The sequence below is a fragment of the Cajanus cajan genome, chromosome 1 (genome assembly GCF_000230855.2).
Source record: "Cajanus cajan strain Asha chromosome 1, NIPB_CcT2T_4, whole genome shotgun sequence".
Classification (NCBI taxonomy): domain Eukaryota; kingdom Viridiplantae; phylum Streptophyta; class Magnoliopsida; order Fabales; family Fabaceae; genus Cajanus; species Cajanus cajan.
The window spans coordinates 2,540,626-2,568,584 of NC_138517.1; the positions used below are offsets into that span (position 1 = coordinate 2,540,626).

Here is a 27,959-nt window from a genome sequence, read left to right on the forward strand (position 1 = left end):
TACATCATTTTAATCAAAATTCAAATTTTATTTTGATAAATTATATTAATATTTAATTTACGCTTTATTTCATATTTTATTGAAATAAAACTAATATTTAATTAAAAATAATATTAAATACACCAAAAGAAATTCAGCTGAATAATACCCTACTGTTTGAAAAAGTACAAATAAAATATTACATAAACGTATATGCGAGACTAACACATCAAATGTAATATAACATTGTATATTTAATAGATAATTTAAGGGTATATTGGTTTAATACTTCAAAAATTTTAAAAGATATTTTTTTATTATAAAAAAATCTTATGATATTTAATGAAAAATTTTTAATATTAAAAAATTAGATAATATTTAATTAAGACAATCAATATTCTTTTAAGAGTATGTCAAAATTTGAAAATATTTAATTGATAATCATGATTTTTTAAGAATATCTTGATATTATTTGATTAAAAAAATTTACTTAAAAAAGTCTTTTATATTAAAATATATATATAGAGATTTCAATTGCTTATTTTATTAGAATTTATATGTAATTTACTCATTCAATAATCTTCTCTCTCTTTTCTCTTAGTCTTTTGTTTTATCTTTTTTATTTCTCTCTCTTTCTTATTTTATTTTCAATTTTATATTCTCTCTTTCTCTTTTTGTTTATCTTTTTTATTTAATTTTTTTCTTTTTCTCTCTATTTTTGTTCTATAATTTTATATCTATCAATATTGATGTATAGTTTGACAATATTTTTTAATTATTGAATATTTAAAAATATTTTTAAATTATTAAATATGACTCATAATTACATTTAACTATAATGTTTGATTTTCAATGAAACTTAATATTAAAACATAAAAAAATATATGGTAAAAAATAAGTATTTCAAATAAATTATCTAATAAAATAATTAAAATTTTAAATATCAATTTTTAAGTTTTTTTCATCTAAATACAACTTAAGAGAAAATTTTAATTTATTTATAAAATTAGTATGTGAGATGTATATTTGATAAAAATAAAAATAAAATATTGAGTGTGCATAATTATAAGAGTGAAAGTTTTATTATTTAAATTATATATAATATCATATTAAATATAATTAAAATAATATATATATATATATATGTTAAAAAATTATTTATTTTTAATAATTTATATGTAATTTAAAAGAAAAAATTATAAAAACAAATAGGTTTAGTCATCCATCAAGTTGTTAATGTCACTTTTGATAATCTTACCAATTAATAAATATTTAATTTTGAACATATTATTTAAATTTAATAATATAAATAATAAAATATCAACTTATAAAAGATTATATATATCTATACTTTATATATAAAAATAATAAATTAATTCATAATTATTTTTCATCCTCATATCATCACTTCATTTTGAATAATTTTATCCTTAAATTTTTAAATATAAAATATAATATTAAATATTAAATATTATATAATCACTAATCACATAAAATCATTCAAATCTTCATATTTTTAATCATCCTTATTACTTAATCTTAATTATTCATTTTATATTAAATAAAATACAAAAATATAAAATACGTCACCTCACTAATATATTAAAAAATTACTTATGAAAATATTAGATAATTATTAATCAATTGTATATTAAAAGCAAAAAAAAAAAATAATACTTTTATTTTTTCATTTAAACCTTATAATGTTATTTTTTTTAATTAATTATATTATTTTCTAAAAATCTATATTATCATTTTTAAAATCCAATAAAACCATACAAATCTTATAAGTTCCATATAAATTTATTAAAATTTGTATTACAATATTTAAGTATAATTATTTTTAAAAATATAAACAATTACATTGCATTTCTACAGTGTCTTTAAAATTTTGTAAATCTTTTTATAATAAATAATTTTATAAAATTCTAATAATAATAATAATAATAACCCCCAATCAAGTGCAAAAACTAATATTGCATAGGCAAAGGCGAAAATAATTGACAGTTAAAATCGCTAATCATTTCCATTAACATCTCGTTTCAACCTTTAGTCGTGGACTCTAAAAAACTTGCACCCTTCAAATTCCCCTTATCGTTCACAACATGAAAGCAAACGCACACAAATTTCTTTCTTTCTACCAAAGTACCAATGATCTTAAAAACCCTATGAGTATGAACTAATGCTTACACACACACACATCAATCATCACAACAGAAAGCGCTGATAAATTCACTTTCCGACTTTGCCCCTCAGCTTAACACCAAGCACCCTCTCCATCTTTGCCAGCACGGCCTGGTTCGGCACCGCCTTCCCGTTCTCGTACTCCTGCACCACCTGCGTCCTTTCGTTTATCTGCTTCGCAAGCTCCGCTTGGCTCATCTTCTTCTCCACGCGCGCCTTCTGGATCGCCTGCCGCACCTCCCCCGCCACGCGCTCCAGCGACGCCGCCTCCGTCACCTCGTCCAGCTTCCTCGCGTACACCGCCGGACTGCCGCCCGACTTCTTGTTGGCGCCGCCGTCGAACTTCTTCACCGTCGCCACCTCCGCCCCCGACCGCAGCGCCGCGTTCACCGCCTTAGGGTCACGCAGGTCCTGCGCCTTCGGCTTCGCCTTGTGCAGCACCACCGGCTCCCAGTCCTGCCTTATCACCCCCGCCGATCGATTCGGCATCGTAGAAGAACCAACGGAAGTGGTAAACTGGTAATCGATTATTTGGAATCGGAGAATGAAATGATTACGCGATGCGTTTGCGTGAACGGTTGAGCAGTGGCGGTTTTTTTATATTGGTGGCGACGTGTCTCTGGAACGTTCCATCTTGCATGTCTGACGTGGACGGAATTCGATTCGGGTTTTCTCGCGAAACTTCTCTTCCTTGGTAAAGTATCACCGCCGTCGAACTTCTTCGAATTACTTATTACTACCATTTTTCTCCGGTTATTAAATAATTCACACGTTCACAAATATTCATTGGTGAATTGGTCTAGGTCTTAATAAACTTTTTTAAAATTATTCAAGACAAAATTTACATAAATCTTTTGAGTTATAAAACTTTTTGAGTTAAAGACTAGTTTATTCACAATTTAATTTGTAATTTTTTAAAATAAGTTGTATAAAAGAGTTTTTACAAATTAACTTATATATAAGCAATGGCAAATGCTTTGGGACAGTCATAAAATAATGATCAAAATAAACATGATTTGTTTGGGGATTGGATTACGGTTTCCCGGTAGCATAGAAAAGGCAAACAAAATGCTAGCAAATTATTAATGGCGACCCACAAATCTTCTATTACTTTTGGGAACAAATTTGGTACGTTATAGAATCTGGAAATATGTACGATGCACGTGGAGACTAAGGGGTTGCATGATGTCACAAGTTTTGAGGGAACACGTCAGGTTAATATGGTAGGTAATTAAGGATGAATTAAATGAAGAGAATTTCTATCGTACCTTTAATTATCGAAGGGTTTTGGTATTGTTAATAATGTGAATGTGTTGTTGATGTGTATTTATGTGTCATTATTTAAAGTCTATGTTAGTTTTAATTTTTTATTTATTTAAAATTCACGCCAGTTATATGGTTAATTGAAGTTTACGTTTTTAATTTTTCTTTTCCGTATCTTTCTGACTTCTTTCTTGCTTCTTCTTCTCTCTCTTCTTGGTTCTTTCTCGTCGACGATTTGGCCCTACGGGCTGGCGAGTGAGACGGCGAAGGCGGAGATCGCGATCGCCGACGAGGCGTGGAGGAGGAGCATGGCGGAGAGGGAGAGGACATCAAAGCGGTCGTGGAAAGTGACGGTGGCCCCCAGGGTGACGGAGGGTTGACAGAGAGTGATGTTGGTGACGATTCTTGAACTGGACAGGACGCATAGGCCCGTGTTCTTTCTGCGACTGAACCGGGCCAGGGCCTCGACCATGTCGCTCCCGCCCGGGATTTCTAAAATAAAAGGGGTCATAGTGGGCTCGGGCTCCCGGGTTATAACGAGCGGCGGTTTGGGATTGTTTTTGGAGCCGGGAGGGCGGCCCCTGGGGTGCCTGACAATTTGTTCTCGCTGGCTCGCGGAGGGGATGTCCACAAATTCTGTTTTCATTTTCCCCGTATATCTTCACGAAGCAAGAAAGATGTCAGAAAGATACGAAAAAAAAAATTAAAAAAGTGAACTTCAATTAACCATTTAATTGATGTAGATTTTAAATAAATTAAAAGTTAAAAATGACATGGACTTTAAATAATGACACATAAATACACAAAAGTTATACATCATCGACAGTACCAAAACCCTTCTTTTATAAAGGGTTCAGTAGTAATGCCCTTAAATGAATCCATATTAATAATAAGAAAAAGGTTTTCACTAGGTCAACATTAGGCACTTAGGAGGACCAACTTAAGTCAACCAAGGATCTAGTTGTCCTGTAATCACCTATTGTTGATGGGACCACTCGATTTTCAAGAAAATGGAAGCTACACATGTTGATGAGTGCATAACTGTTGCAGCTAATTGTGAGTCCCATGCATTTATGTTGGGACCCATAGTGGTAGTTGATATGGATGTGGTGAAACTAATGTCCTTGGGTTTCTTGGACAAACCACGACAACCAAATCTGCATGTGGCATCGACGTTGTCACTTCCAGTTATGCAAGATATGAGAAGCATACAATATGCTCATGAAGAAGAGGAAGTGGTTATGGTGGATGGAACTCCTCTTACCTTATTACTTAATGAAGGTAGGTTTGAGTATTATGTTTATCGTTATAATGATAGTTTTTAATGATACATCTATTCTTTCATGGAATGTTTGCAGATTCACAAGTAAAAAATGTCAGTCTTTCATGCGACAATTGTTGGTGCAATTTAAAACTTCTCTAGTGTTTTATTTTTGAAACTCATGTCTCTTTTGTATCTTCTAAAATGTTTTAAGATAAGGAAGAATTTGTTTCAATTTCTGTGGTGGAAGCTTATGGTCATTTTGGGGGTATTTGGGTTTTACAAGCTATAAGATGTGGGTTCTAGGTACATGTTTTAGGTGTTATGAACTAGTGTGTTACTTTGTCTCTGGTATCTAGGGGTTCCTCTTGGTGTATTTTAGTTGTTTATGCAAGCCTGTCATATCCAAAGACAGGATGAGATGTGGTCTCATTTAGCCGAGTTGAGGAGTATTCTTTCCCCTAAGCTTTATTAGGAGATTCTAATGACGTCCTTTTGGAGTTTGAGCAAAAATGAGGAGTTTTGTCTCAAGTTAAGGTTGAAACTTTTGAATGAAGATTGAACAATTGTGGTTTGGTGGATATGGAGTTTTCTAAGAGTAAGTTTATGTGACAACAACCTTGTAAAGGGGAATTTTTGATCTTTCACAAATTGGATAGAGGGGTCTGTGATTACCAATAACATTTGGGCTTTCATAAAGCCACTATAAAGCATATGGTTCGTTCCCAATTCGATCATAATCCCATTCTTCTTTGGTGTCATCACTTAGTTGCTTATAAGGATAATCGCATCTTTCGATTTCAAGAGTCCCAATTTACCCATCCGAAGTATAACATGGCATAAACATATGAGTAATGTTCCTTTTTATTTTGATAAGGTCATGCAGGATTCTATTAAGTTTAATCAAGAGGTTTTGGTAATATTTTTTTTTGAAAAAAAAGGTGTTGGAAGCTCGACTTTGAGGTGTTCAAAGGTGTTTGGAGGTGGTGGACTTGTTGAGGCTTATTACTCTCCAAAAGGACCTGTTGCACAAATACAAGCAAGTTCTTTTTCAGGAGGAAACATTCTAGTTCCAAAAATTCAAAGAACATTGAATTAGATCAGGAAGCAGGAATACTAGTTTTTTCATGCCCAAATAGTGGTTAGATGGAAGCAAAATAAAGTTCATGGGTTGTTTATTGCTTTAGGGGAGTGGTGCACCAACCTTATTGCATTACAAGAGGGTGATTGCAACTTTTTTTTTTCTTTCAAGATTTGTTTTGTACTACGGAAAGGACGGGGCACTTAGATCTTCCTTTTATGCCATGTGTTCTATTTACCGAGGTCAAGTCAATGCTTCTTGAGTTTGTATCCAAGGAGGAAATTTTTCGAGCCTTTATGTTTATGAAATCTTACAAGGCATTAGGGCGGGATGGTTTTCAACATGTTTTTTTCAAGATGTATCAGAAAGTAGTAGGGGATTATGTCTGGCAGTTCATGAAGAATGCATTTTTTGTGTGGATCTTTTGACCTAAAGGTAATTGAACCTTTGTTGGCTTTTATTTTGAAGGTGGACCACCCCACTACCTTTAAGGAATTTAGACCCATCACTTTGTGCAATGTGATCTACAGGTTGATCTCAAAGGTCTTGGTGAATAGGTTATGACCCTTTTTATCCGATCCAAATAGTGCTTGCTAAGTTTTATGATGCATTAGGCCATGAGGTTAGCACCCACAAGTCCAAAGTCTTTACTTTGGCCAAGGTTCTTCACAGTAGAAAGGAGAAATTGATTACTATCACCAATATTCAATTTACCACTAATTTGGGTAAATATTTGGTACCTTTTGTTAATATTGCTGATACTCTTTGGAAAGTCTCAAATGTTTGGGATGAGGGATGTTGGAAACTCAATATGTTGCATACCATTCTTCCCGATCCTATAATCAAGCTTATGACTTCTAAGAGTCTTTTTTTAATGGCTCTTATTCCTGATGATTGAATGTGGTCCCCTTGCATGTCTAAACAATACACACCAAAAAGTGCTTATAACTAGTTGAGAAATAGAAAAGATGTGTTAGAAGTATCACAATAGTGGTCTTGGATTTGGATGGTGCTGAATGTGGATGGGAATTTTAGTTTGAGAGCTGGTAAGACAAGTTTCAGAGGACTAGTGAGGAACCACTTGGGCGATTTCTTGCAAGGATTTTATAGGAGTTGTTCCCGTGTTAGGAAACACACTTCAATTGTCCTTGTTGTAACGGGTCGGGTCTTAGGTCTCGGTCTTCTCGCTCCTATCCGGGTAGTCCGATGTGAAGGGGGGGTGTGCCTGCAAAGACACTCCAACGCTCAAGTAAGTGCTCGGCGTAATAAATGCGGTAGTTGAAAGTTGGTTACGTACCTTAAGAGGGGGTCTATTTATAGTGTTTGTTGTTGGGCCGTGATTAGGGATTGGGCCCCGGAAAATTAGGGGACTAACCTGGCGTATTATGCAAATTAACCCTTCCGTAATCATACTGGTGAATGTCGTCAGTTCGGCCGAGCACAACGAGATGTTCCATTTCGTGAATGGTCGGTGTGATCGGGTACACGGACTATTCGGTTATAAATTAGAGTGCTCGGCCGGGTCGGTTCCATACAATTGTTCGGTCAGGTCGGCCCATACGTATACAACCCCCACAGCGTCGAGGATGTGAACGACGAAGACGGTTGAAAATTGTTCTCTCGAACGCCGCAGTTGTGTAGTGCCGTAATGCATCGGACTATATTAGTCGAGAACGTGATCTTTATGAGTGGCAGTAATGATGAATCTGGCCAAGATGTTGGCCGAGACCTCGGATGAATGGTTATTATGCTTAGGCCGTTGATGGGGTGAACCCGAGCTGAGACCTCTACTGGACAGTGATGAGGCCGAGGTCTAGGCTAGTTGAGGCTAAACCGATGCCTCAAGTGGACGAAACCTACGCTGGGTCTTGTTACTGCTCACACGCGATCTCGGTTGGACGGACTTTGTGCCGAAGTATAGTTACAAAACTCAAGCCGAGACCTTTACTGGACAGTGCTTAGGCCGAGGTCTAGGCTAGATGGGGCTAAACCGATGCCTCAGATGGACGAAACCTACGCCGGGGTTTGAAACGATTGGAGTTTACATTTGGGCCTCGGTGGATACGGCCTGCCACGTTGGCCCTAGCGGTTACGGGCCCAACGGTTACAAAATCTGGACCGTTGGATGGCTTGGATCGAATGGCTGGGGTGTCGGGACGTCTTTTCACCTCCCCATTCACCTTGCCTATAAATAGGGGGAGGGCTGCTGGTGAATTTACCTGTTGTAAATTTGCCGAGCGCTCTCGACTCTCCAGGACTAACCGAAAAAAACCGACCAAAGGTAAATTTTGTATTCTTTTTTCTTGGTAATAAATGGATAAGGGTTACTCCTCGGGTAGGACTTGTACATCCTCGGAGGCGTCGGGTGCTTCGTCGGATCGGGAGGGGTCGGATTCAAGTGAAGTATCGAGGCTGCCTCCCCTGCAATGCGAAGTCGTCTTTCCTATTTTGCTGAGCAGGACGACAGTGGAGACGAAGTGGTCGAAGTATCACCCCCCAAGACTTTGGCCGTGGCCTTGGCGCAAACAACCGAGGTGGATGCTAGGGGTTTCGGACGGGTTGGCAATCAAAGTGTTCATGCCGAGGCAGGCGTCGCCGAGGCGGATGAAGACGCTTTGGCAGTGGTTGACGCTGGTCGGAGTAAAGCCGTGGCCGTTTCGAGGGTTCAGCCGAAGGCGAAGATTGATTACGGTACGGTGGAGATGCCCGGGTATGAATGGGTGGACGGTGAGGTCGGTATATATTTTTCAAAGTTATCCGACCAAGAACTGTTAGACACGTTCGTGTCTCTAGAGAAATGTTTCGGGAAAGGGGAGGACGAGATCTCGCTACTTGCCGAGGCATGTGAGGACGATGGGCCGAACACTGATTTCGTGTTCTTGGAATCGGGGTCCGATGAGGACGACTTTTTCTACGCCTACATGTGTTTGTTTGAGGATCTCGAGGTGACATTGCCCTTTGATGATTTTCAGATGGGCGTCCTCCGTGCTTTAAATGTGGCGCCGACCCAGTTACACCCTAATGCCTGGGAGGCCATGCAGGCGTTCCGGAATCTATGACTTTGTCTCGGCCTAACACCTCGACCCCTTGCTTTCCTCTATTATTATATTTGTCGACCGAGCAAGCCTGTAAAGTGGGTGTCGCTAGCCCGAGTGCCGAAACGTGGATTTCTCCGAACATTCACCTCCTCTTATAAGGGATTTAAGAGTGGGTTTTTTAAGGTTCGTTGGGGTTCGGATTTAAGAAATTGCTTTTATGACCGGGAGGGCAGCCCACTATTCCCCTTCTATTGGACGAGGCGGCCGACGCGGTTCGAGGCGATGCCTTTTTCAAAGCTCCCTGCCGAGGATAAAGAAATTGTGGAGCTTCTTGACAAGTTGCCGAAGGGCATGCCTGTCCGAGACCTCTTGGACGTATTTGAAACGTCTCACTTCGAGATGGCTTTGCTAGGTATGTGTGTTAGGCTTCGGTAGTGTAGCAGTGTTTTAAATTGATGTTAAGACTTTTTGTGTTGCAGGACTGATGGCCAAAGGGGACCTTGACGTGACCGCCATGCTCGCCAAACGAGCGAAAGATGCAAAGGCTAGCGGGCAGGTGCCGCCGGCGAGGTCGGACCAGAGAAAGAGAACAGGGACATCTCGGACACGTCAGACTGATCAGACCGTGGAATCCGAGCAAACGGGCCCTTCCAAATGTCAAAAACAAATCACGCTGGAACAGTCCGGATGCGGGGCGTTTGCTGTCTCGGCTGTTGTTGCTGGTCAAATTTTTTGGCCCCGGCCGTCCAGTCCGAGAACCTGGTTAGCCTGGACCTCACTACCGGAGGTGGGCTTCAATACTTGGAGGGTATGTCTACGGAGGCCGAGTATAAGCTCTTCTGCGAGCTCGATGTGCGGACCTCATTGGTGGCCAAGCACGTGATGATGAGATCGGCCGTCTCAGTTGAGCGACTTCAAGCCCGGTTAAAGGAGGCCGAGGCCACAGTGAAAGAGGCCTTGACTGCCAATGCAAAGGCTAACGAGTCGGCCGAAGAACTGAAGAAAGCGGCCGACGGCTACAGGAGGGAGGCCGACGACTTGAAGTTGTCGGTGCAGAAGATGAAAGTCGAGGTCGCGGCTGCTGCGACCGAGATTGCTAGGCTAAACGAGGCACATGCCAAATTGAAAGCCGAGGCCACCGATAAGATCCTCGATCAGCACGATGCGGGATTTCGGCAAGCAGTCCGACAAGCTCAGTACTTCTGCGAGATCCCGGCTGATTTTAACTTTGATGTCAGTCGGGATTTTTATGGGGGAAAGTACATCAGCTATGCCGAGTTCCCTAAAGGGGCTAGCCCTGATGACGAGGCTCCCCGCCGAGGCATCTCCACACAAGCACCGGAACCACCACCCACGGAAGAGGATGACCCAATCATAGACGTGGTTGGTGACGGGAATTCGGGGGGCTTGGCCGATAAGTAGGGGTCGGCTTTGATGGTAGAGTAGGTTGTTTTTGTAACCGAGCCGTTAGTGCCTTTTTGTAGTTTGGCCATTGGCGCCGGTGCATAGTTGATGATTTTTTTTGTAAGTAGCCGTTATGATCGGATATATTTGTTTTAAATATACCGCATTCCAACTTTCTGCGTTTATACATTTAAACTTTGTATGTGTGGCCGAGAGGCCTAACCTTTCGATTTATGATTGTGATCAACGCGTGATGTTTGTTTATACGAGAGTGTTCGGTACCCGTGAGCGTTAGGTTAGCGACGCCTCGTTCCAAGTTTACTCGTTGCGCTAGCGTGTAGTACTCTGCCTGTGTCTAGTCGAGAAGGGTTCGTTTTCGAGTGCTCGGCCAAGGATCGTTCGGTTATGGCGCATATTGCGTGTGATGCTCGGCCTAGGTGCCTTAGCCGAGGACCAAAACCTGCATAGCGTAGTGGTCGACCTAGGTGCATTCTTAGCCGAGGGGGGTCTTCTGGAGGGAGACTCGTAAGGCGCGAGTACATTTTCGAGCGAACGACCGAGGCTTGTTCGGTGCCGACGCGTTCTAGCGTAGTGCTCGGCCCAGGTGCATCCTTAGCCGAGGAGGGTACTCGGGAGGCTGTCAGACGAGTACGTTTTCGTGTGGTTTGCCGAGGATAGCTCGGTGCCGACGCGTTCGTGCGTAGTACTCGGCCCAGGTGCGTCCTTAGCCGAGGAGGTTACTCGGGAGGGAAACCTGTCAGGCGCGAGTACGTTTTCGTGTGGTCTGCCGAGGATAGCTCGGTGCCGACGCGTTCGTGCGTAGTACTCGGCCCAGGTGCGTCCTTAGCCGAGGAGGTTACTCGGGAGGGAAACCTGTCAAGCGCGAGTACGTTTTCGTGTGGTCTGCCGAGGATAGCTCGGTGTCGACGCGTTCGTGCGTAGTACTCGGCCCAGGTGCGTCCTTAGCCGAGGAGGTCACTCGGGAGGGAAACCTGTCAGGCGCGAGTACGTTTTCGAGTGGCCGGCCGAGGATTGCTCGGTACCTCTGCGTTCGTGCGTAGTACTCGGCCCAGGTGCATCCTTAGCCGAGGAGGTTACTCGGGAGGGAAACCTGTCGCGCGAGTACGTTTCGTGTGGTCTGCCGAGGATAGCTCGGTGCCGACGCGTTCGTGTGTTCCGAAGGAGGACCTGCATGAGGATGATTTGAACGTGTTCGTATATGCAAATAGTAAAAAAGATGATCAATATTTCAAAAATGTGTTGCATTAATGGAGTGCCTCGTTAAAAACCTTGCCGACCCAAAACCCTCCTTAGGGAAAAAAAGGTCGGTCAAGGAAAAGAGAGCACTGTTACATCAGCTGTAATACACTTTTAAATGTGAGGAGTTCCAAGTTCTCGGAATTGGCTCCCCTGACAAGTACTCAAGCTTGTATGCCCCGTTGTTTAGGTTGTGTCGTATTCGGAAGGGTCCGTCCCAATTTGGGGCGAGCTTTCCTTGTCTCGGATCTTTTCTCGCATCGCCGGTGGCTCTCCACACAAGGTCTCCTTGTCGAAATTCTCTGGGCTTCACCTTGCTGTCAAACCTTCGCTTGTAGCGTTGCTTGGTAGCTTTGGCCACAATTAATGCTCGGTCTCGAATTTCCTCAACTACGTCTAGGCTCGTTCGGAGCTCGGCCTCATTATTTGCTTCATTAAAGTGGTCTCGGCGGAACGATGGTTCTTCGATTTCGACCGGGATCATCGCGTCGGATCCATATACTAGGCGGAATGGGGTTTCCTGTGTGGTCGACTGAGGTGTGCACCTATAAGCCCATAGCACCTCGGGCAATTGCTCGGCCCAGGCTCCTTTTGCTTCTCCTAGCCGTTTCTTTAACTCCTTCAAAATAACCTTGTTGGCGGACTCGGCTTGACCGTTTGTTTGTGGGTGCTCGACCGAAGTTGTCTTATGCTGTATCCCTAGGCCGGTGAGGAACTCATTAAGTTTTCGATCGGTGAATTGAAGACCGTTGTCGGTCACCAGGGTGTGCGGGACGCCGAACCTTGTTATGATGTTTCTCCATAAGAATTTTTGGACTTGATGAGTTGAGATGCATGCCAAAGGCTCGGCTTCGATCCATTTGGAAAACAGATCTACGGCGACGATGAGGAATTTGCACTGTCCCTTAGCGACTGGAAAGGGCCCGAGTATGTCGGCCCCCCAAGTAGTGAATGGCCATGCTGAGGGTATGCTGTGCAGCTGCTCGGCCGGTTGGTGGATTAAGTCGCCGTGTTTCTGGCATGGTTGACACTTCTTTATGAACATTGCGCAGTCCGTATTCATGGTCGGCCAATAATATCCGGCTCGTAACAGTTTGGAAACTGTTGTTCTCACGCCCGAGTGCATCCCGCAAATGCCCTCGTGTACTTCTCTCATCACGTAATTGGCCTCGGCGGGTTCTAGGCATTTTAATAGCGGGGTGGAGTAGCCACGCTTATACAACTGATCGGCGATGACGACATATCTACTGGCTTGCATCCTCAATCGCCTGGCATCGGTCGGATTAGCTGGTATGACACTGTTAATGATAAATGCCCTGATTTCGTCTCGCCAGTCGGGCGTGTTGATTTGTCCGGTGTGGTCGGTATCCACGCTTGCTACCATGTCCGCTTCGACACTGGGGTGGTCGATTTCTTGTTGAATGATGGTTCTCAGTTGTCCTGGCTTCTTGGTTGCGGCCAACCTCGCCAATTGGTCGGCTTGAGTGTTGTCCTCGCGTGGGATGTGCTCGACCAGCACCTCTTCAAAGTTTGACTTCAACTTCTGATAAGCATGGTAATACTTCAACATGTTGTGGTCTCTTACTTGGAAATTACCCCCGACCTGCTCGGCCACCACCTTGGAATCAATTAAACACTTGATTTTCGAAGCCCCCATGTCTTCGGCTAGCCTCAGTCCGGCCAATAGCGCTTCGTATTCGGCTTGGTTATTCGAGGCCTTGAATCGGAAACGGAGGGACTGTTCTAGAATTATCCCTTTGGGTCCTTCCAGAATTACCCCTGCTCCGCTCCCCTGGCAGTTTGAGGAGCCGTCCACATGGAGAGTCCACCAATGTTCTTCAAACTGGCCATGCGGATGGAGCTCATTTATGAAGTCGGCCAGACATTGAGCCTTGATCGGCCCTCTCGGCTTGAAGGTGATATCAAACTGCGAAAGTTCCACTGACCAAGCCATCATCCTTCCTGCGAGTTCCGGCTTGCCTAAGACCTTCGAGATTGGGCAGTCGGTGTGAACCACTACTCGGTGGCTCTGGAAGTAATGTCGTAGGCGTCGGGAGGTGTGCACTAAACCAAGCGCCACCTTCTCTATCAACTGGTATCGGGTTTCGGGATCTTGTAGAAGCCGACTGATAAAATAGATGGGGACTTGGGTGCTTTCTCTTTCCTGCACCAAAACCGAGCTGATCGCCTCCTCGGAAACAGCCAAATACACAAGTAGTGGGCTCAGGGGATCAGGTCTCGTGAGTATTGGTGGCGTCGCCAGAGTTGTTTTCAATGTTGCAAAGGCCTCTTCACATGGCTCGTCCACGTGAAGGCCGAAGCCTTCCTCAGAAGCTTCGTCATTGGGCTTATTTTGTCGGCCAGACGGGGAAGGAATCGGGACAAGGCGACTAGTCTTCCTGAAAGTCGTTGCAATTCCTTCAGGTTGTTCGGGCTTCTCATATCCAACACTGCCTGACATTTGTCTCGGTTTGCTTCTATCCCCCTGGCCGATAACATAAATCCTAGAAACTTTCCTCCTTTAACTCCGAAAGTGCATTTCTCGGGATTGAGCCTCATGTTGTGTTTGCGTAGTTCATTGAAGATTTCGGCTAGGTCAGCCACGTGATCGGCCAAGGAATTGGACTTGACCACCATGTCGTCCACGTAAATCTCGATGTTTCGCCCGATTTGGCCCTGGAACACCTTATCCATTAACCTCTGGTAGGTCGTCCCGGCATTCTTCAATCCAAATGGCATGACTTTATAACAAAAATTGGCGTTGTCGGTGATGAACGCCGTCTTTTCTTCATCGGCAGGATGCATCTTTATCTGGTTGTAGCCGGAGTACGCGTCGAGGAAGCTGAATACCGAGTGGCCGGCTGCCCCATCGACGAGTCGGTCAATGCAAGGGAGAGGATAGGCGTCTTTTGGGCAAGCTTTATTAAGGTCGGTGTAGTCAGTGCACATTCTCCACTTCCCATTCGCCTTTTTGACCAACACCACATTGGCCAACCAGGTGGTGTAAGTGACTTCTCTGATAAATTGTGCCCGTAATAATTTCTGGACCTCGGCATTGGCGGCCTTCCTCTTCTCGTCTCCCATTTTTCTCTTCTTTTGGGCCATTGGTCGAGCGTCTCGGCACACAGCCAATCGGTGGCATACGAAATTGGGGTCGATCCCTGGCATGTCTGAGGCCTTCCAAGCAAATAGGTCCCTATTTTCTCGGACTGCTCGTTGCACCCGGTCCGAATCTGCTTTGCTTAGTAGGGATCCCAAGTATGTGACCTGTTCGGATGCTCGGCCAAGCTGAAAAGGGTTAAGGTCCTCTGCGGGCTCAATTCGTTCCTCTTCGCCTAATCGCGGATCAAGATCGATACCTTCCGCCACCTCCTGTTTGACCGCATTCACACCTCTTGCTGCTGTTATGGGGTCGGCAAGAGGTTGTACCTTCAAGCTAGAAAGGTAACACTCCCTTGCTGTCTTTTGATCGGCATGGACGGTTATTACCTGTCCATCTTTCGACGGAAATTTCATGCACAGATGAGGGGTCGAGACAATGGCTCTTAGTGCGTTGATGGATGGTCGGCCTAGCAAGATATTGTAGGACGTGTTTGCATGCACCACGATGTAGCGGATCTTTATCTCTCGAGATAACTTTTGGTCGAAACCAAAACGCGTGTATAGGTCGATGCACCCTCTCGTCATCACTCTTTCGCCTGAAAATCCCACTAGCGGTTCGTTGTAAGATTCTAGGCTTTGTTCCGGAATCCCCAGCTGTACAAACGTGTTCCAATATAAGATGTCGGCCGAGCTCCCCTGATCGACTAACGTTTTCTTCACAATGCAGTTATGCATTTCGACCGAAATTACCATGGGGTCGTCTTGTACAGGGTCGGCGCCACGAAAATCTCAGTCAGTAAAAGTGATGGATGACATCTTTGGCATTCTTGGCTGGTTCACATTATTCACTGATCGGATAGCTCGGAGGTGTCGCTTTCGTGCTGAGGAGGAGGAGCCTCCTCCGGCGAAGCCACCGACTATTGTATTGATCACCTTCCGTGTTCGGTCATTGTCCTCCCTGGGATGCTGTGATCGGTCTCGGCGTTCAGCCGAACGGGACCGGCGGCGTCGGTCCCTCGGTGGACGAGCTTCACGAAAATGCTCTCTTTCCCTTGACCCGTGGTCTTGGGAGGTGGTAAAGCTTTTGAGGTGACCCTGTTTGATGAGGTCCTCGATCTTGTCTTTCAATGCCGAACACTCTTCGGTGGAGTGCCCCCGGTTTCGGTGGAATCGGCAATTCTTCGCCTTGTCGGCTTTAGGGGGCGTGTTCGCTCTTTTCGGCATCGCCATGATTTATGACGCAAGAGCCTGCTCCATTACTTTGGCCTTGCTTGCATTGAGGGAGCGGGGTCCTCTCGGGGGGCGGGTGTTTAGGGGTTCGGCGTTGGTCTTCCTTACTGGTTCTCGTCCGGGCTCCTTTCGGCTATAACCCTCCTCGGCTCTGGCCTGATTCCGGGTCTCTGCCAACTCCTCCATTTGCATGTATTTTTCTGCTCGGCGTCGGAGGTCATTCATATCCACCGACGGTTTTTTGCACAAACTATTTACGAAGGGTCCGGGCCTGAGTGTCGTGCTCAGCCGGTCCATTGCCACGGCAGGGTTGAGGTCGCTGATTTCCATTGCGATTTTATTAAACCGGTCCATGAAAGTCCTCAGACTCTCTTTTTTCTCTTGACGAACCCCCGCTAAGGCTAGTGAGGTCGTCCTGTACGGCTTGCTCGTTGCGAACTGAAGAGTGAATTGGGAAGACAGTTCGTTGAACGAGTCGATGGAAGAGCTCGGTAACCTTGTGAACCAAACCAGGGCCCTTCCTTTCAGAGACGTGGGGAATATTCGGCACAGAGCCGAGTCGTCTTGAGTGGAGAGGGTTGCTTGAGTCAAGAAAACATTCAAGTGCTCTTCTAGGTCGGAGGATCCGTCGTACTTCTCAATCGGCATGCTCTTCCAATGGTCCAGCAGTGTTGCCTCCATGATTCTCCTGGAAAAAGGATGCCTTAGGGAGTGAACGGTGGTGTCGGCCTTGTTGGCTATCAAAGAAGTGACTGGGGTTCGGGTGACCTGGTCTGTTGGGGCGTGATAGGCGGACTCTTCCACGAGCGTAGGAGTGGTCGGCACATATGTTTGGTTCAGATGCCGAAGCTCAGCGTTCTGCCGGCGTAGCTCGGCCAGCTCTTGGGCGTCGGCTTCTCTTTGCCTTTGGATGGCTGTCATTTCCTCGCGAAGTGCTCGCAAGTCGTCTTGAAAGTTCGGTTGAGTTTGACTAGTGTTCGGCTGGACTTGCTGTATCACAGGTTCCGGTTGGGTCCGAGGCATCCCGTACGGGTAGCGCTCTTGGTTGGTCATGATGGGGTTGCTTTCGGGGTTAGGAATCGGGTGAGTCGTTGTCGATTGTCCTTTGCGCGTTGTTACCATATCTCGGTCTCAGTCGTAGAGTAAAAAGGGGCTGAAAATGTCTCTTCGGCCCCACGGTGGGCGCCAATGTTCCCGTGTTAGGAAACACACTTCAATTGTCCTTGTTGTAACGGGTCGGGTCTTAGGTCTCGGTCTTCTCGCTCCTATCCGGGTAGTCCGATGTGAAAGGGGGGTGTGCCTGCAAAGACACTCCAACACTCAAGTAAGTGCTCGGCGTAATAAATGCGGTAGTTGAAAGTTGGTTACGTACCTTAAGAGGGGGTCTATTTATAGTGTTTGTTGTTGGGCCGTGATTAGGGATTGGGCCCCGGAAAATTAGGGGACTAACCTGGCGTATTATGCAAATTAACCCTTCCGTAATCATACTGGTGAATGTCGTCAGTTCGGCCGAGCACAACGAGATGTTCCATTTCGTGAATGGTCGGTGTGATCGGGTACACGGACTATTCGGTTATAAATTAGAGTGCTCGGCCGGGTCGGTTCCATACAATTGTTCGGTCAGGTCGGCCCATACGGTATAGGAGTGTTGGTGTCTCAACCATTCTTCATGCAAAGATTATGGCTTTTCTGGTTGGTCATCACTTTTGTTGGGATAATGGTTATAGGAGAGTGAAGTGTTACTTATATTCCCTAAGAACGATCCATCTTGTTCAAGAAGCGTTGCATTATTGCCATAGATATGCAAATGAGGTTGTTGTCATCAAAAACTATCTATAGGAGGAGTGAGACTGCTAACTCTTTCACATTTACTGGGAAGGGAATCGTAGTGTGAACTTTCTCACTAAATTGGGATCATCCTCTTCATAAAGATATGTCACTCTTGATGCTCCACTAGAAGGTCTTCGCATGCTACTTTAGGTTGATACTTTAGGCATGGTCTCCTTACATGCTCGAGTTTTTTCTTCTTTTTTTCATTATTATCAATTAAAACTCAAAGTTGCAGTGTTAAACATATAACTTCACATTTTATTTAAATATAAATATACATTACAATTGCTCTCTACTAGAATTTATATATTGAAACATTGAATAATTTTCTCATTTTCAAACTTTAAAAAATATCTCCATATATAAATAATTAAATAATTATTTAACCATTCATTTTCCATATGAAAGTTTTGAATTTTTTCTTTTTAAAAATAGAATATAGGTTTGGTTGGGCTATCTATCACCCATTTATCGACTTAATTTAACTATAATTAATATTGCATATATATATATATATTGTAAAATATATATCTTGTATCTCTCTATTTAAAAATAAAAAAAATTATGAGTAATTACTTAAAGGATGAAGGTCTGAAAATTGAATGTTATTGAAATAGAAAAAGAAAATAAATAAATAAAAAATAATAAAAATATGGTTTAGAAGTAATTATATGAGTAAATTAGTTTAAAATTTGTGTACACTAAAAAGAGATAGCTCCTAATTAATATTATAAATACTATAAAAAATTATTAACTTTGATTTTATAAAAAAAAATAGAAAATAACGGGACACTTAATTTTTAAGATGTTAAGTTGTGACACTATATTAAAACACGTATATAAAAAAAATTGGATATCAAAAAGCTAGTAGACGTATTTGCTCTCACACCAGTAGAGTTAGATCTGTCTTTATGCATAAATTTATTTTAATTTATCTTTCTATTTTTCTTTTGGAAATGTTTATGAAAAAAATTGATTGAGCGGCATATTTACATGTAGAAGAGCTTCCACATATTTGTATTTATTACATATATTTTAAATCAAATTTCATAATTTAAAAATGAATTATTAATGATTAAAAATAATTTTATATTATAATATAAATAATTTTTTATAAAATATAAAGCATAATTTATATGTTTAACAATATTTTTTTTATATAATATTTAAATAAATATATTTTACAAGTGAAACATATCGTGTTTATTTATATGAACAATTTATTATAAATTTTATTCATATATAATATACATTTAATCCGTACATTAGAAAAGTATTAATAAATAAATATTTTAAATTTATGATAAATTATTTAAATAATATCGTAAAATTTCAAACAAATTATTGAAATATAATTTAGATTTAAAATAAAAAATAAATAAAAAGACATGTGCAATTAAAAGTAGGAACTATAAAGATAAAAATCAAAGATATTTTAAAATAATTAAAATAAAAATTTAGTTAGACTCTGATTCCCTAAATTATTTATTTTAATTTTAATTTACGGTATAAAACACTCGCCTATAAAATGCCAAGCAAAATTAAGGAGGAAAGGTAAAGAAGTGATACCACTGAATACTGAACACTGAACACTATAAAACTCTCGTCTCTTCAGCTATTATTACCGCGCACTGCTCAAAGGCTTCAGTGCTCAATTTGTTTTGGCGCCAAAAATATCCACACTATGCACAAATATTTTCCCCGAATTTCCGCCGACCGGCCGCCCTCTGCGGCCAACCGCAACGTCGCCGCCGCCGCCAAGCAACCGCCGCCTGGTGATGTCAGAGGGACCGACACGCCGCCGGAGAAGGTACCGCGCCGGGTTTTACCTTCGAATTTCGCGCCAAACGAGAATAACTCCGGTCCCTCACTCTTCGATAGCATCATGCACAAATTCGTTAAGGTCGATGATAACGAAAGAGTTTCTCAGAGGTACGCTTCGTTATTAACCTTTTCCGATTCGTTAACTTAGGGTTTCTTGGAATGCGAGAAAACGGAATGTGTTTAGTTCGTACTTTGTAAGGTTTCGATGTTTTCGTTCTATTGCTTTCGTATTCGTTTGCGTGAAAGGTAAAGCACTGGTGCAATTTGTTTCGATAGTTTATTAGGAAATAATGCTAGTGGAATGTCATTGAACTTTTCAGTCAAGTTGATAGTACATTGTAGGTTTAATCGAAGCACGGAATAGGCATTTTTGGAATTTGAAATACTCGAACTGAATTTCAGTTTCTTAGCAAGTTAGACAGTACTGAACAGCAGACGCCGTTGAAATTGGAACTGAAGCAGTTTCAATATCGTAATGGAAAGTGCTGCTTTTAAACCGTGTTTACTAGTATCTTATGCGCATTTTTTTTTTGCAGGAGCCACTTATTGAATGCAAGTTTGCCTAAATCTTCTCCACCAGTGGGAATACGTGCTTATTTTGATCGTAAAGGGGTGAACAAGGAAGAAGCAGCTTTTCAACCTCTGGTGAAACCTCAAAATAATGCCGTGAATTTCAAGGAAAAGGCTAATCAGGAAAACATTGCGCTGGTTGAAACTGGCAATGATGTTGCTGGACCAGAAACCCCGGGGATGCAGCCTCTTGCTTCTCATGTGAAGAGAAGTCGCGAGGATGGATCCAAGTTTAGTTCCTTGCTGAATTCTGGCAAACGAGTCAGATTTCTCGAGGATTCAATGGCATTGCACATGACTAAGAAGGAAGCAGAAGTGGCAAACAAGTTTGAATGGCTTGATCCTTCTCGAATCAGGGATGCTAATGGAAGAAGGTTGAATGATCCTTCGTATGACAGGACAACACTTTACATTCCTCCAGAAGTTTTGAGAAAAATGTCAGCATCACAGAAACAGTATTGGAGTGTCAAATGTAAATATATGGATGTTGTGCTATTTTTTAAAGTGGTTAGTCAATCAAGCTCTTTGAATATTGAAGTCTTAATTCCTCTATTGCCTGTGGTTTATTTGTATTTTTTTTATACATAACCTTTAGTTAGTAATAGTATCCCACAATTAATGATCAATGCAGGGAAAATTTTACGAGCTTTATGAAATGGATGCTGACATTGGCCATAAGGAGCTTGATTGGAAAATAACATTAAGTGGTGTGGGAAAATGTCGGCAGGTGATTTAAAATTTATATATATATTTTGGTTCTTGACCTGTTTTCCTGTTAGTTTATCTCTTCAGTGTGTGGTTTTAACTTGTTGGTTCAGGTTGGTATATCTGAAAGTGGGATTGATGATGCTGTTCAAAAGCTGGTTGCACGTGGGTAAGGATGGCATGGATTTGATTTGATAGTTGGTACTATATTTATTATATACCAAATGGTGATTTTGTGGACCATATAGATCATTGTAGGCCATAGCTAATTCTAGAAAGATTGGATTATGTGTTAAATCTCAATAGCAATTTTACTTGTTAATTTCCTAATTAACTTGTAGTTTTAGCATGCTGCTTTCATTTTGAAGGTATAAGGTTGGACGAGTGGAGCAATTAGAGACATCTGAAGAAGCAAAAGCTAGAGGAGCTAACTCTGTAAGTTCTCCCATCCTTGCAGTTACACGGTTACCTTGCTTCAGAAGGTTCATGTAGATGTTTTCAACATTTGGCTATGCTTGATGAGTTGTGCATTATCCTTCAACAAATTGTATTTTTATTCTGTAGCTTACAGTAACTACATGAGAGATTAGTCCAGGTTTCTATTTCTTCTGTTAATATTCTGAATCTCATGTTTTATTGAATCCAATACAAAGCAGGGAATTTCTTCGGAAGTTTGAAATTGATATTGGGGGCTGTAAACTTGACATGACACACAGTTGTCATTTGAAAATGTTTCTTTTTGTTTTGTTGATTAAATTATTATAACAGACTTCAGGAGTGTTTGTGTAATATTGTATCCATTATCTTTTATGCTTTTTGAATTGACTGGTTTTTTGCATGTGTGACCCTCACTGCTGGATTGCAGGTTGTTAAGAGAGAATTAGTTCAGGTAATCACTCCATCAACCAATGTGGATGGTAATATTGGTCCTGATGCTGTTCACTTACTTGCAATAAAAGAGGTTCTTACTTCGCACTGTTACTTGGTTTTCATATGCTATTATAGTTATGTATGATGGTGATTGGTGAATTAAATGTTTTCTACAGGAGAGCAATGGCTTGGATAATGGTTCAGTTGTGTATGGATTTGCTTTTGTTGATTGTGCTCGGCTTAGATTTTGGGTTGGCTCTATAGACGATGATGCATCCTGTTCTGCTTTAGGGGCTTTATTGATGCAAGTATGCTCCCAATACCCTTTCTTTTGCCAATTCCTGATTTGTATTTAGTTTCTGAGAATGATCATTTGAATTTTTCCAATTATTAGCTAATTTGAATCTGGGAATTGGATTTTAGGTGTCACCCAAGGAAGTTGTGTATGAAAGTAGAGGTGAACATTTAGAAGTCTTATTGCTTTGCCTTTAACTTGAAGCAAAATGCTGGCTACACAGTATTTGATACATTTTTTTATTGACACTACTAATGGGTGAATTTTATGTGAGTTGCTCTGAATAACTTGAGCTGGTGATCCCACTTTTTATTTATTTGATCTCACAAAAAATCACCCAATAATAAAAAATTGTGTTGGAAATAATGTATTAAGGAGTGTTACTAGCATTCCTCTTGACTTGAATGCACTTCAATTCTAAACTTTATGTCTTCATGTTAAAATATGATGTTTTACAGGGTTGTCCAAAGAAGCTCAAAAAGCACTTAGGAAGTTCTCCTTAAATGGTGAGATGTGATCCTTCATTATGGTTAGGGGTACACTAGCATAGCATGATATTGAAAGCATTCTAGAATTTAAATGGGTGTTTCTCCCACTTTATTTACTATGCTTTGCCTTCGAAGCTGTATGTGAATTACAACACTAGCTGAAAAATAATCATTTTGCAGTTTTGTGCAATACGTTAGCAGAAAACATCTAGTGGTGATCAATTATTGTGACCTATGTTATTCCTTGGTGGAGCTTGTTTTGGCTTGACTTAAATGATAAGCCATGTTTTAATATTTTTATTATAAAGTGTACTTTATAATGACCTACACATTTAATCCTTCTACTGTATCCCTATGATATATATATATATATATATATATATATGTGTGTGTGTGTGTGTGTGTGTGTGTGTGTATGTATAAAAAACAAAGAGCTTCCATAGGAATCAGGCTGCCTATCCCCTTTTTGGAAATATGCCAGCTATGGCATGGATATTACCTTTGTAATACTGTGAATGGCTATATTTGTACATTTCATATTATGTTTTATGTGCTGAATTTCTTCTAATTTGTTGTTTGAGTGAAAAAAAGATTATGCTCTTACTATACATGATCTCCTGTGTATCAACTACAATGTGAATAATTTGAGAAATGTTGCATTAGAAATAATTTGGAGTTTGCAAATTTTTGCTCTTTGTTGCATTTAGATATTTTAGCATAACATCATCTTTTTATAGCATAAGGTTTTCAAAATATTTTGTTTACTGTGCTAAGTTGAATTTGTTCATTTTAAATTTTGAAAAGCATCCTTGAATCTCATAGTTGGTTTCTGCTCCTCTTGCAGGTTCAGCAACAATGCAGTTCACTCCTGTGCAATCAACCACTGACTTGCTGAACTCTGAAATTAGGGATTTAGTTTACTCAAAGGGATACTTCAAAGGCTCGTCTCATTCACTTGATCATGTACTGAGCAATGTGATTCATCGTGAAATCACCTTGTCTGCTCTTGGTGGACTGATTGGTCATCTGGATAGATTGATGGTACACTTATATGCTTAGAATGATGTTCTTTTTGAGAGGGTTAACACTAAAAGTATCTGCATGCATGTTATTTAGTATAATTTATCTATTCCACTTTTCATACAGTTAGATGACATCCTACAGAATGGGGATTTATATCCATACCAAGTTTATAAGGGTTGCCTCAAAATGGATGGTCCAACAATGATAAATCTAGAACTCTTTGTCAATAATGAGGATGGTGACAAATCAGGCTAGTACTTGTCCTGGCCTGGCACTCTTAACTTTCCAATAAATTTTCATTGGAAATTTCAGTGTGAAATCAAGACATCTATTTTGCTTGAGTTTCAGGTTCATTGTACAATTGTCTTGACAAATGTGTAACTTCATCTGGAAAGCGTCTTCTTAGGAACTGGATCTGCTGTCCATTAATAGATGCTGAAATAATTAACAACAGGCTTGATGTAGTGGATGACCTAATGGCTAACCCTGAGACTCTGTCACATATTGCTCAACATCTTCGCAAGCTTCCAGACTTGGAACATTTGCTTGGCCGAATTAAGTCCAGCCTTCAATTATCAGGCCCTCACTTACTGCCATTGTTGGGAAAGAAAATATTGAAGCAGAGGGTGAGTTCTGCTACTGTTTTTCATGTCAATTTTTGTAAAGGACATGCTTATTATTTTAGTCTGATTTCTGAACAATTTTTCTTTACTCATTTTGGAGCCAACTTCTCATTTTAATACCATGATACTAGTGTCTGTCATGTCTAAATTACTTAGTCACATGTTTCATGTGATGAAGAATGGAGATTGGAGTCTGCATTGGTTAAAAGGAAAAATGTGGCTATTACATAAACAGTGATATTGGTATTGGAAAAATTTATCTATAGTTTATGGGAAAAAATTCTGATCATATTGTTTGTTGAAAATTTGGTTTTCCAATCTGGATAACCTATATATACTTGTTCAGGATTTTTTGACTAAGTAATTTATGATATGTTATACAGGTGAAAGTGTTTGGATCACTTGTGAAGGGCCTTCGGACTGCTTTGAGTTTGTTGCTTCTTTTACAGAAAGAGCAGCCTTTAATATCATCTTTGACCAGAGTTTTTAAACTTCCAATTCTGACTGGTAGTAATGGGCTCGATCAATTTCTTGCTCAGTTTGAAGCAGCTGTAGATAGTGACTTCCCAAATTACCAGGTAACTTTCTTCCCTATTGGGTTTTCAAATAATTATTAATAATATGAACTGAAATTTCCTCCACATATTTTTCCCCGTCCAAGAACTATTCCTGACATATTTTTTATTGAAATTGTTAATTTGGAATATAGATTGGTTTAAAATTGGAATGCACCATTGCTGGGTGGGCTGCTATTTCAATTGGAAATTAGAATATAAATCATATGCTGCTGGTTACAGTTTTTGTTATTTAGAATGAAGTAAATTTTATTTAACAGTGTAAAGATTGAATGAAGTAAAGTTCACTGAGAAGTATTTCTTCTCACCTGTCACTTCTACTAATGGTGAGGGATATATTTATAGTTTGCAATATTGGATATATGATTGAAATGGAGGTAATTACTTTGCATAACACAACCAAATCCAAGACTGTGGAGTGTGAAAAAATTTGATATGCATTGATCTGCCTGATGACCTTGATAGAGGCAAGCAGCGAACTCAACTGTCCATTGGCCCAACACAAACAAACAAGCATTCTGCCAGACAACAGTGCAGGGAGTGGGAGATTTAACACTGCCAATGGCTGGTAGAGCGAAATTGGGTAATGTGGGGATTGGCCAAGTAGGAATTTGTGATTTTGCTCCTGGAAAGCTTGGGGCTTACAAGCCAAAATGTTTAGGATGCCAAAAATGATATAATGGTTAGCGAATTTATGCATGAAGGCATAATATAACATTCTGGTTTGGGGAGAGTCCAAGCTTCGAACAGTAATTGGCACTTGAATTTGGGGCTTAGGCGTTTGGGTTTGCCTGGCCTGATTCTGGTCATATTCTAATTTCACCTAGGCTCGGCCAAATGAAAATTACTAAATCTGTATTTTGCTTACTCAGCCTACTTGGACTAGTTTATTAGGTTTGGTTCATTTTGACAGTGTTATAACCCTTTTAGCAAGTTTAATATATTACACGAAGATCTTTCTAATTGTTTCAAAATCATCATCATAATTATTATATCAATTTCTACTTTGTTTTTGTTAAAAGGATAAAAAGTTTGCAGCACTGTTGATTCTTACTGTAGATAATTGACTTTTTAGCAGTTTGATGTATGGGAAATGTTGATTTTCAATTTCCTGTATTATATGGTAATGTTTGTGAACATATATGCAGTGGTGTATTATCTTCGAGTGAATGACTAACTGTATAGTTGGTGCTAGAATCATGATGTTACAGATTCAGATGCTGAAATACTCACAATACTTGCTGAATTATTTTTGGAGAAAGTTGCTCAGTGGTTTGAAGTTGTTCACGCCATCAATTGCATTGATGTATTAAGATCTTTTGCTGTTACTTCTAGCTTTTCCTCTGGAACTATGTCTAGGCCAGTCATAATGGCATCAAAAGCTACAAGTAAAGACAATGGAGGAACTGTGCTCAAGGTGAAGGGACTATGGCATCCATTTGCCCTTGGAGATAGTGGATGTTTGCCTGTCCCCAACGACATAGTCCTTGGTGAGAATGAAGATGGGCCTCATCCTCGCACTTTGCTTCTCACTGGACCAAACATGGGTGGAAAGTCAACACTTCTGCGTGCCACGTGTCTAGCTGTTATTATGGCCCAGGTTTTTCCCTTTTCTCCGGTTTATCTGTTTGATTAAACTAGACATCACTGTTGGGTAATTAATTGTTAAATAGACGATTTTGATCTCACTGGCTGGCTACATGTATATGAACAAATTAAAAACGAAAACTGTAGCACATCATTTCCTTCTGATAGGGAAAAGTATTGCACAAATTGGAAACAGAATGGTCATTTTATTTAAACAGATATTGAGGGTGTTGATGCATGATGATACTATAAAACCACATGGGAAGTGCATGTTACATTTTATGGTTTACTGTCAGATTGTTCTGACGCCTCTTTTATAACATGCATCCAATGTCTTTGCAGCTAGGCTGTTATGTGCCATGTGAAAGTTGCGTTCTCTCAGTTGTTGATATCATCTTCACCCGACTTGGAGCAAAAGACAGAATCATGACAGGCGAGAGTGAGTGGTCTAACAAAAGCAAAATGTGCTTGATGAATTCGTGACATGCTTGCATCGACATTAATAGAGTTTTTCAGAACTCGGAACTGTGGTCTCAACATGTGAGTTTACCGGATTGATTTTATGGATTGCTAATACTGGCAAATTGTCTTTTCTAGGTACCTTCTTTATTGAGTGTACAGAAACTGCATCGGTGCTTCAGAATGCTACTCAAGATTCTCTTGTTATCCTTGATGAATTGGGTCGGGGAACCAGCACTTTTGATGGCTATGCGATTGCATATGCAGTGAGACTCTACTCTTTACTAATCTTTATCATTTTCTTTAATGAAATTTTTGGTTCTAGTTTTTTAAGTACTCTGCATTTCTATACTTTACTGAGTGGACATGCTTAAAAGTTAAACACTTAAAAAAAGTCAAATAGAAAAACAGTGTAACAATGGCTGTTTCTCTGTAATGGGGTCATCCATCGAAAGAAAATGACCTTGCAACATATGATCGTGTTAAGGTTCTTCTGTTATCCTGTAATACATTTTAGGTTGTTATTACTATCACCTTTATTGGTAATGTTTCAATATTCTTGTCTCGGTCAATAATTTCTGGATGTGTACAGGTATTCCGGCATCTGATTGAAAAGGTTAACTGTCGCATGCTATTTGCCACACACTACCATCCGCTGACGAAAGAGTTTGGGTCTCATCCACGCGTAACACTGCAACACATGGCTTGCGCTTTCAAGTCAAAATCTGATACCTATTCCATGCGTGATCAGGAACTAGTTTTCCTATACCGGCTTGCCTCCGGAGCATGTCCAGAGAGCTATGGGTTGCAAGTTGCCCTCATGGCTGGAATCCCAGAAAAAACGGTAAACGTTGCTTCTAAGGCCAGCCAACACATGAAAAAATCAATTGGACAAAGTTTTAGTTCAAGCGAACAGAGATCAGAGTTCTCAACCCTTCACGAAGAATGGTTAAAGACCTTGGTGTCCATCTCACGAATAGAGGATTGTAGCTCTATTGATGAAGACGTTTTAGACACGTTATTCTGTGTGTGGTGCGAACTTAAAACCTCATTTATATCAGGAAAGTAGAGAAGATGTGGGGCGCGATAGGTATGGCAAGTAGTCTGATTTCAATAGTATACAACTGCATGTAAAATTATTCTTAAGTAGATTTTTGTTTTCATTTTGGGAAATAGAAGGCTTCCTTGTTCGGGAGAAATTTGGACGAGAAAATAATGCCATGGAAAGGTTTGGAGCATGCATCTATTATTTTGAATAATGATCATTTTACATTCTTGCGAGGTGTGAAATGTGTGCCAGGAAGAGAGGTA

The 27,959-nt window shown here is 40.7% G+C and overlaps 3 protein-coding genes across 4 annotated transcripts; 1 reads left to right on the top strand and 2 right to left on the bottom strand.

Annotated features, from left to right (window-relative positions):
• Nucleotides 1-1,979: 1,979 nt before the first annotated feature.
• MBF1C (multiprotein bridging factor 1C) lies at nucleotides 1,980-2,745 on the bottom strand. Its single transcript, XM_020377659.3, has one exon. The coding sequence runs from the start codon at nucleotides 2,650-2,652 to the stop codon at nucleotides 2,212-2,214; it is 441 nt and encodes a 146-aa protein (XP_020233248.1). The 5' UTR covers nucleotides 2,653-2,745; the 3' UTR covers nucleotides 1,980-2,211.
• Nucleotides 2,723-27,929, top strand: MSH7 (MUTS homolog 7). Of its 2 annotated transcripts, XM_083072655.1 has the most exons (18): nucleotides 2,723-2,857; nucleotides 19,245-19,561; nucleotides 19,990-20,530; nucleotides 20,655-20,750; nucleotides 20,842-20,897; nucleotides 21,097-21,163; nucleotides 21,594-21,689; nucleotides 21,775-21,906; nucleotides 22,022-22,055; nucleotides 22,352-22,399; nucleotides 23,226-23,422; nucleotides 23,528-23,654; nucleotides 23,753-24,030; nucleotides 24,411-24,605; nucleotides 25,798-26,202; nucleotides 26,532-26,628; nucleotides 26,787-26,914; nucleotides 27,241-27,929. In XM_083072655.1, the coding sequence occupies exons 2-18, from the start codon at nucleotides 19,314-19,316 to the stop codon at nucleotides 27,715-27,717; spliced, it is 3,222 nt and encodes a 1,073-aa protein (XP_082928781.1). In that variant the 5' UTR covers nucleotides 2,723-2,857; nucleotides 19,245-19,313; the 3' UTR covers nucleotides 27,718-27,929. The 2 variants fall into 2 exon arrangements, with proteins under 2 accessions (XP_082928781.1, XP_020233249.1); XM_020377660.3 differs by lacking the exon at nucleotides 2,723-2,857 and having other exon boundaries at nucleotides 19,181-19,561.
• On the bottom strand, nucleotides 3,668-4,072 carry LOC109813451 (AT-hook motif nuclear-localized protein 17). The gene has a single exon (XM_020377642.1). It carries the CDS (start codon nucleotides 4,070-4,072, stop codon nucleotides 3,668-3,670), a length of 405 nt encoding a protein of 134 aa, XP_020233231.1.
• Nucleotides 27,930-27,959: the final 30 nt, after the last annotated feature.

Bases quoted from the DNA above. Each gene is read 5' to 3' on its own strand.
- MBF1C (XM_020377659.3), bottom strand. From the start codon at position 2,652: ATGCCGAATCGATCGGCGGGGGTGATAAGGCAGGACTGGGAGCCGGTG.
- LOC109813451 (XM_020377642.1), bottom strand. From the start codon at position 4,072: ATGAAAACAGAATTTGTGGACATCCCCTCCGCGAGCCAGCGAGAACAA.
- MSH7 (XM_083072655.1), top strand. From the start codon at position 19,314: ATGCACAAATATTTTCCCCGAATTTCCGCCGACCGGCCGCCCTCTGCG. The intron at 21,690-21,774 runs GTTCTTACTTCG...TGTTTTCTACAG, and splicing joins ACTTACTTGCAATAAAAGAG to GAGAGCAATGGCTTGGATAA. The intron at 24,031-24,410 runs GTGAGTTCTGCT...TATGTTATACAG, and splicing joins AGAAAATATTGAAGCAGAGG to GTGAAAGTGTTTGGATCACT.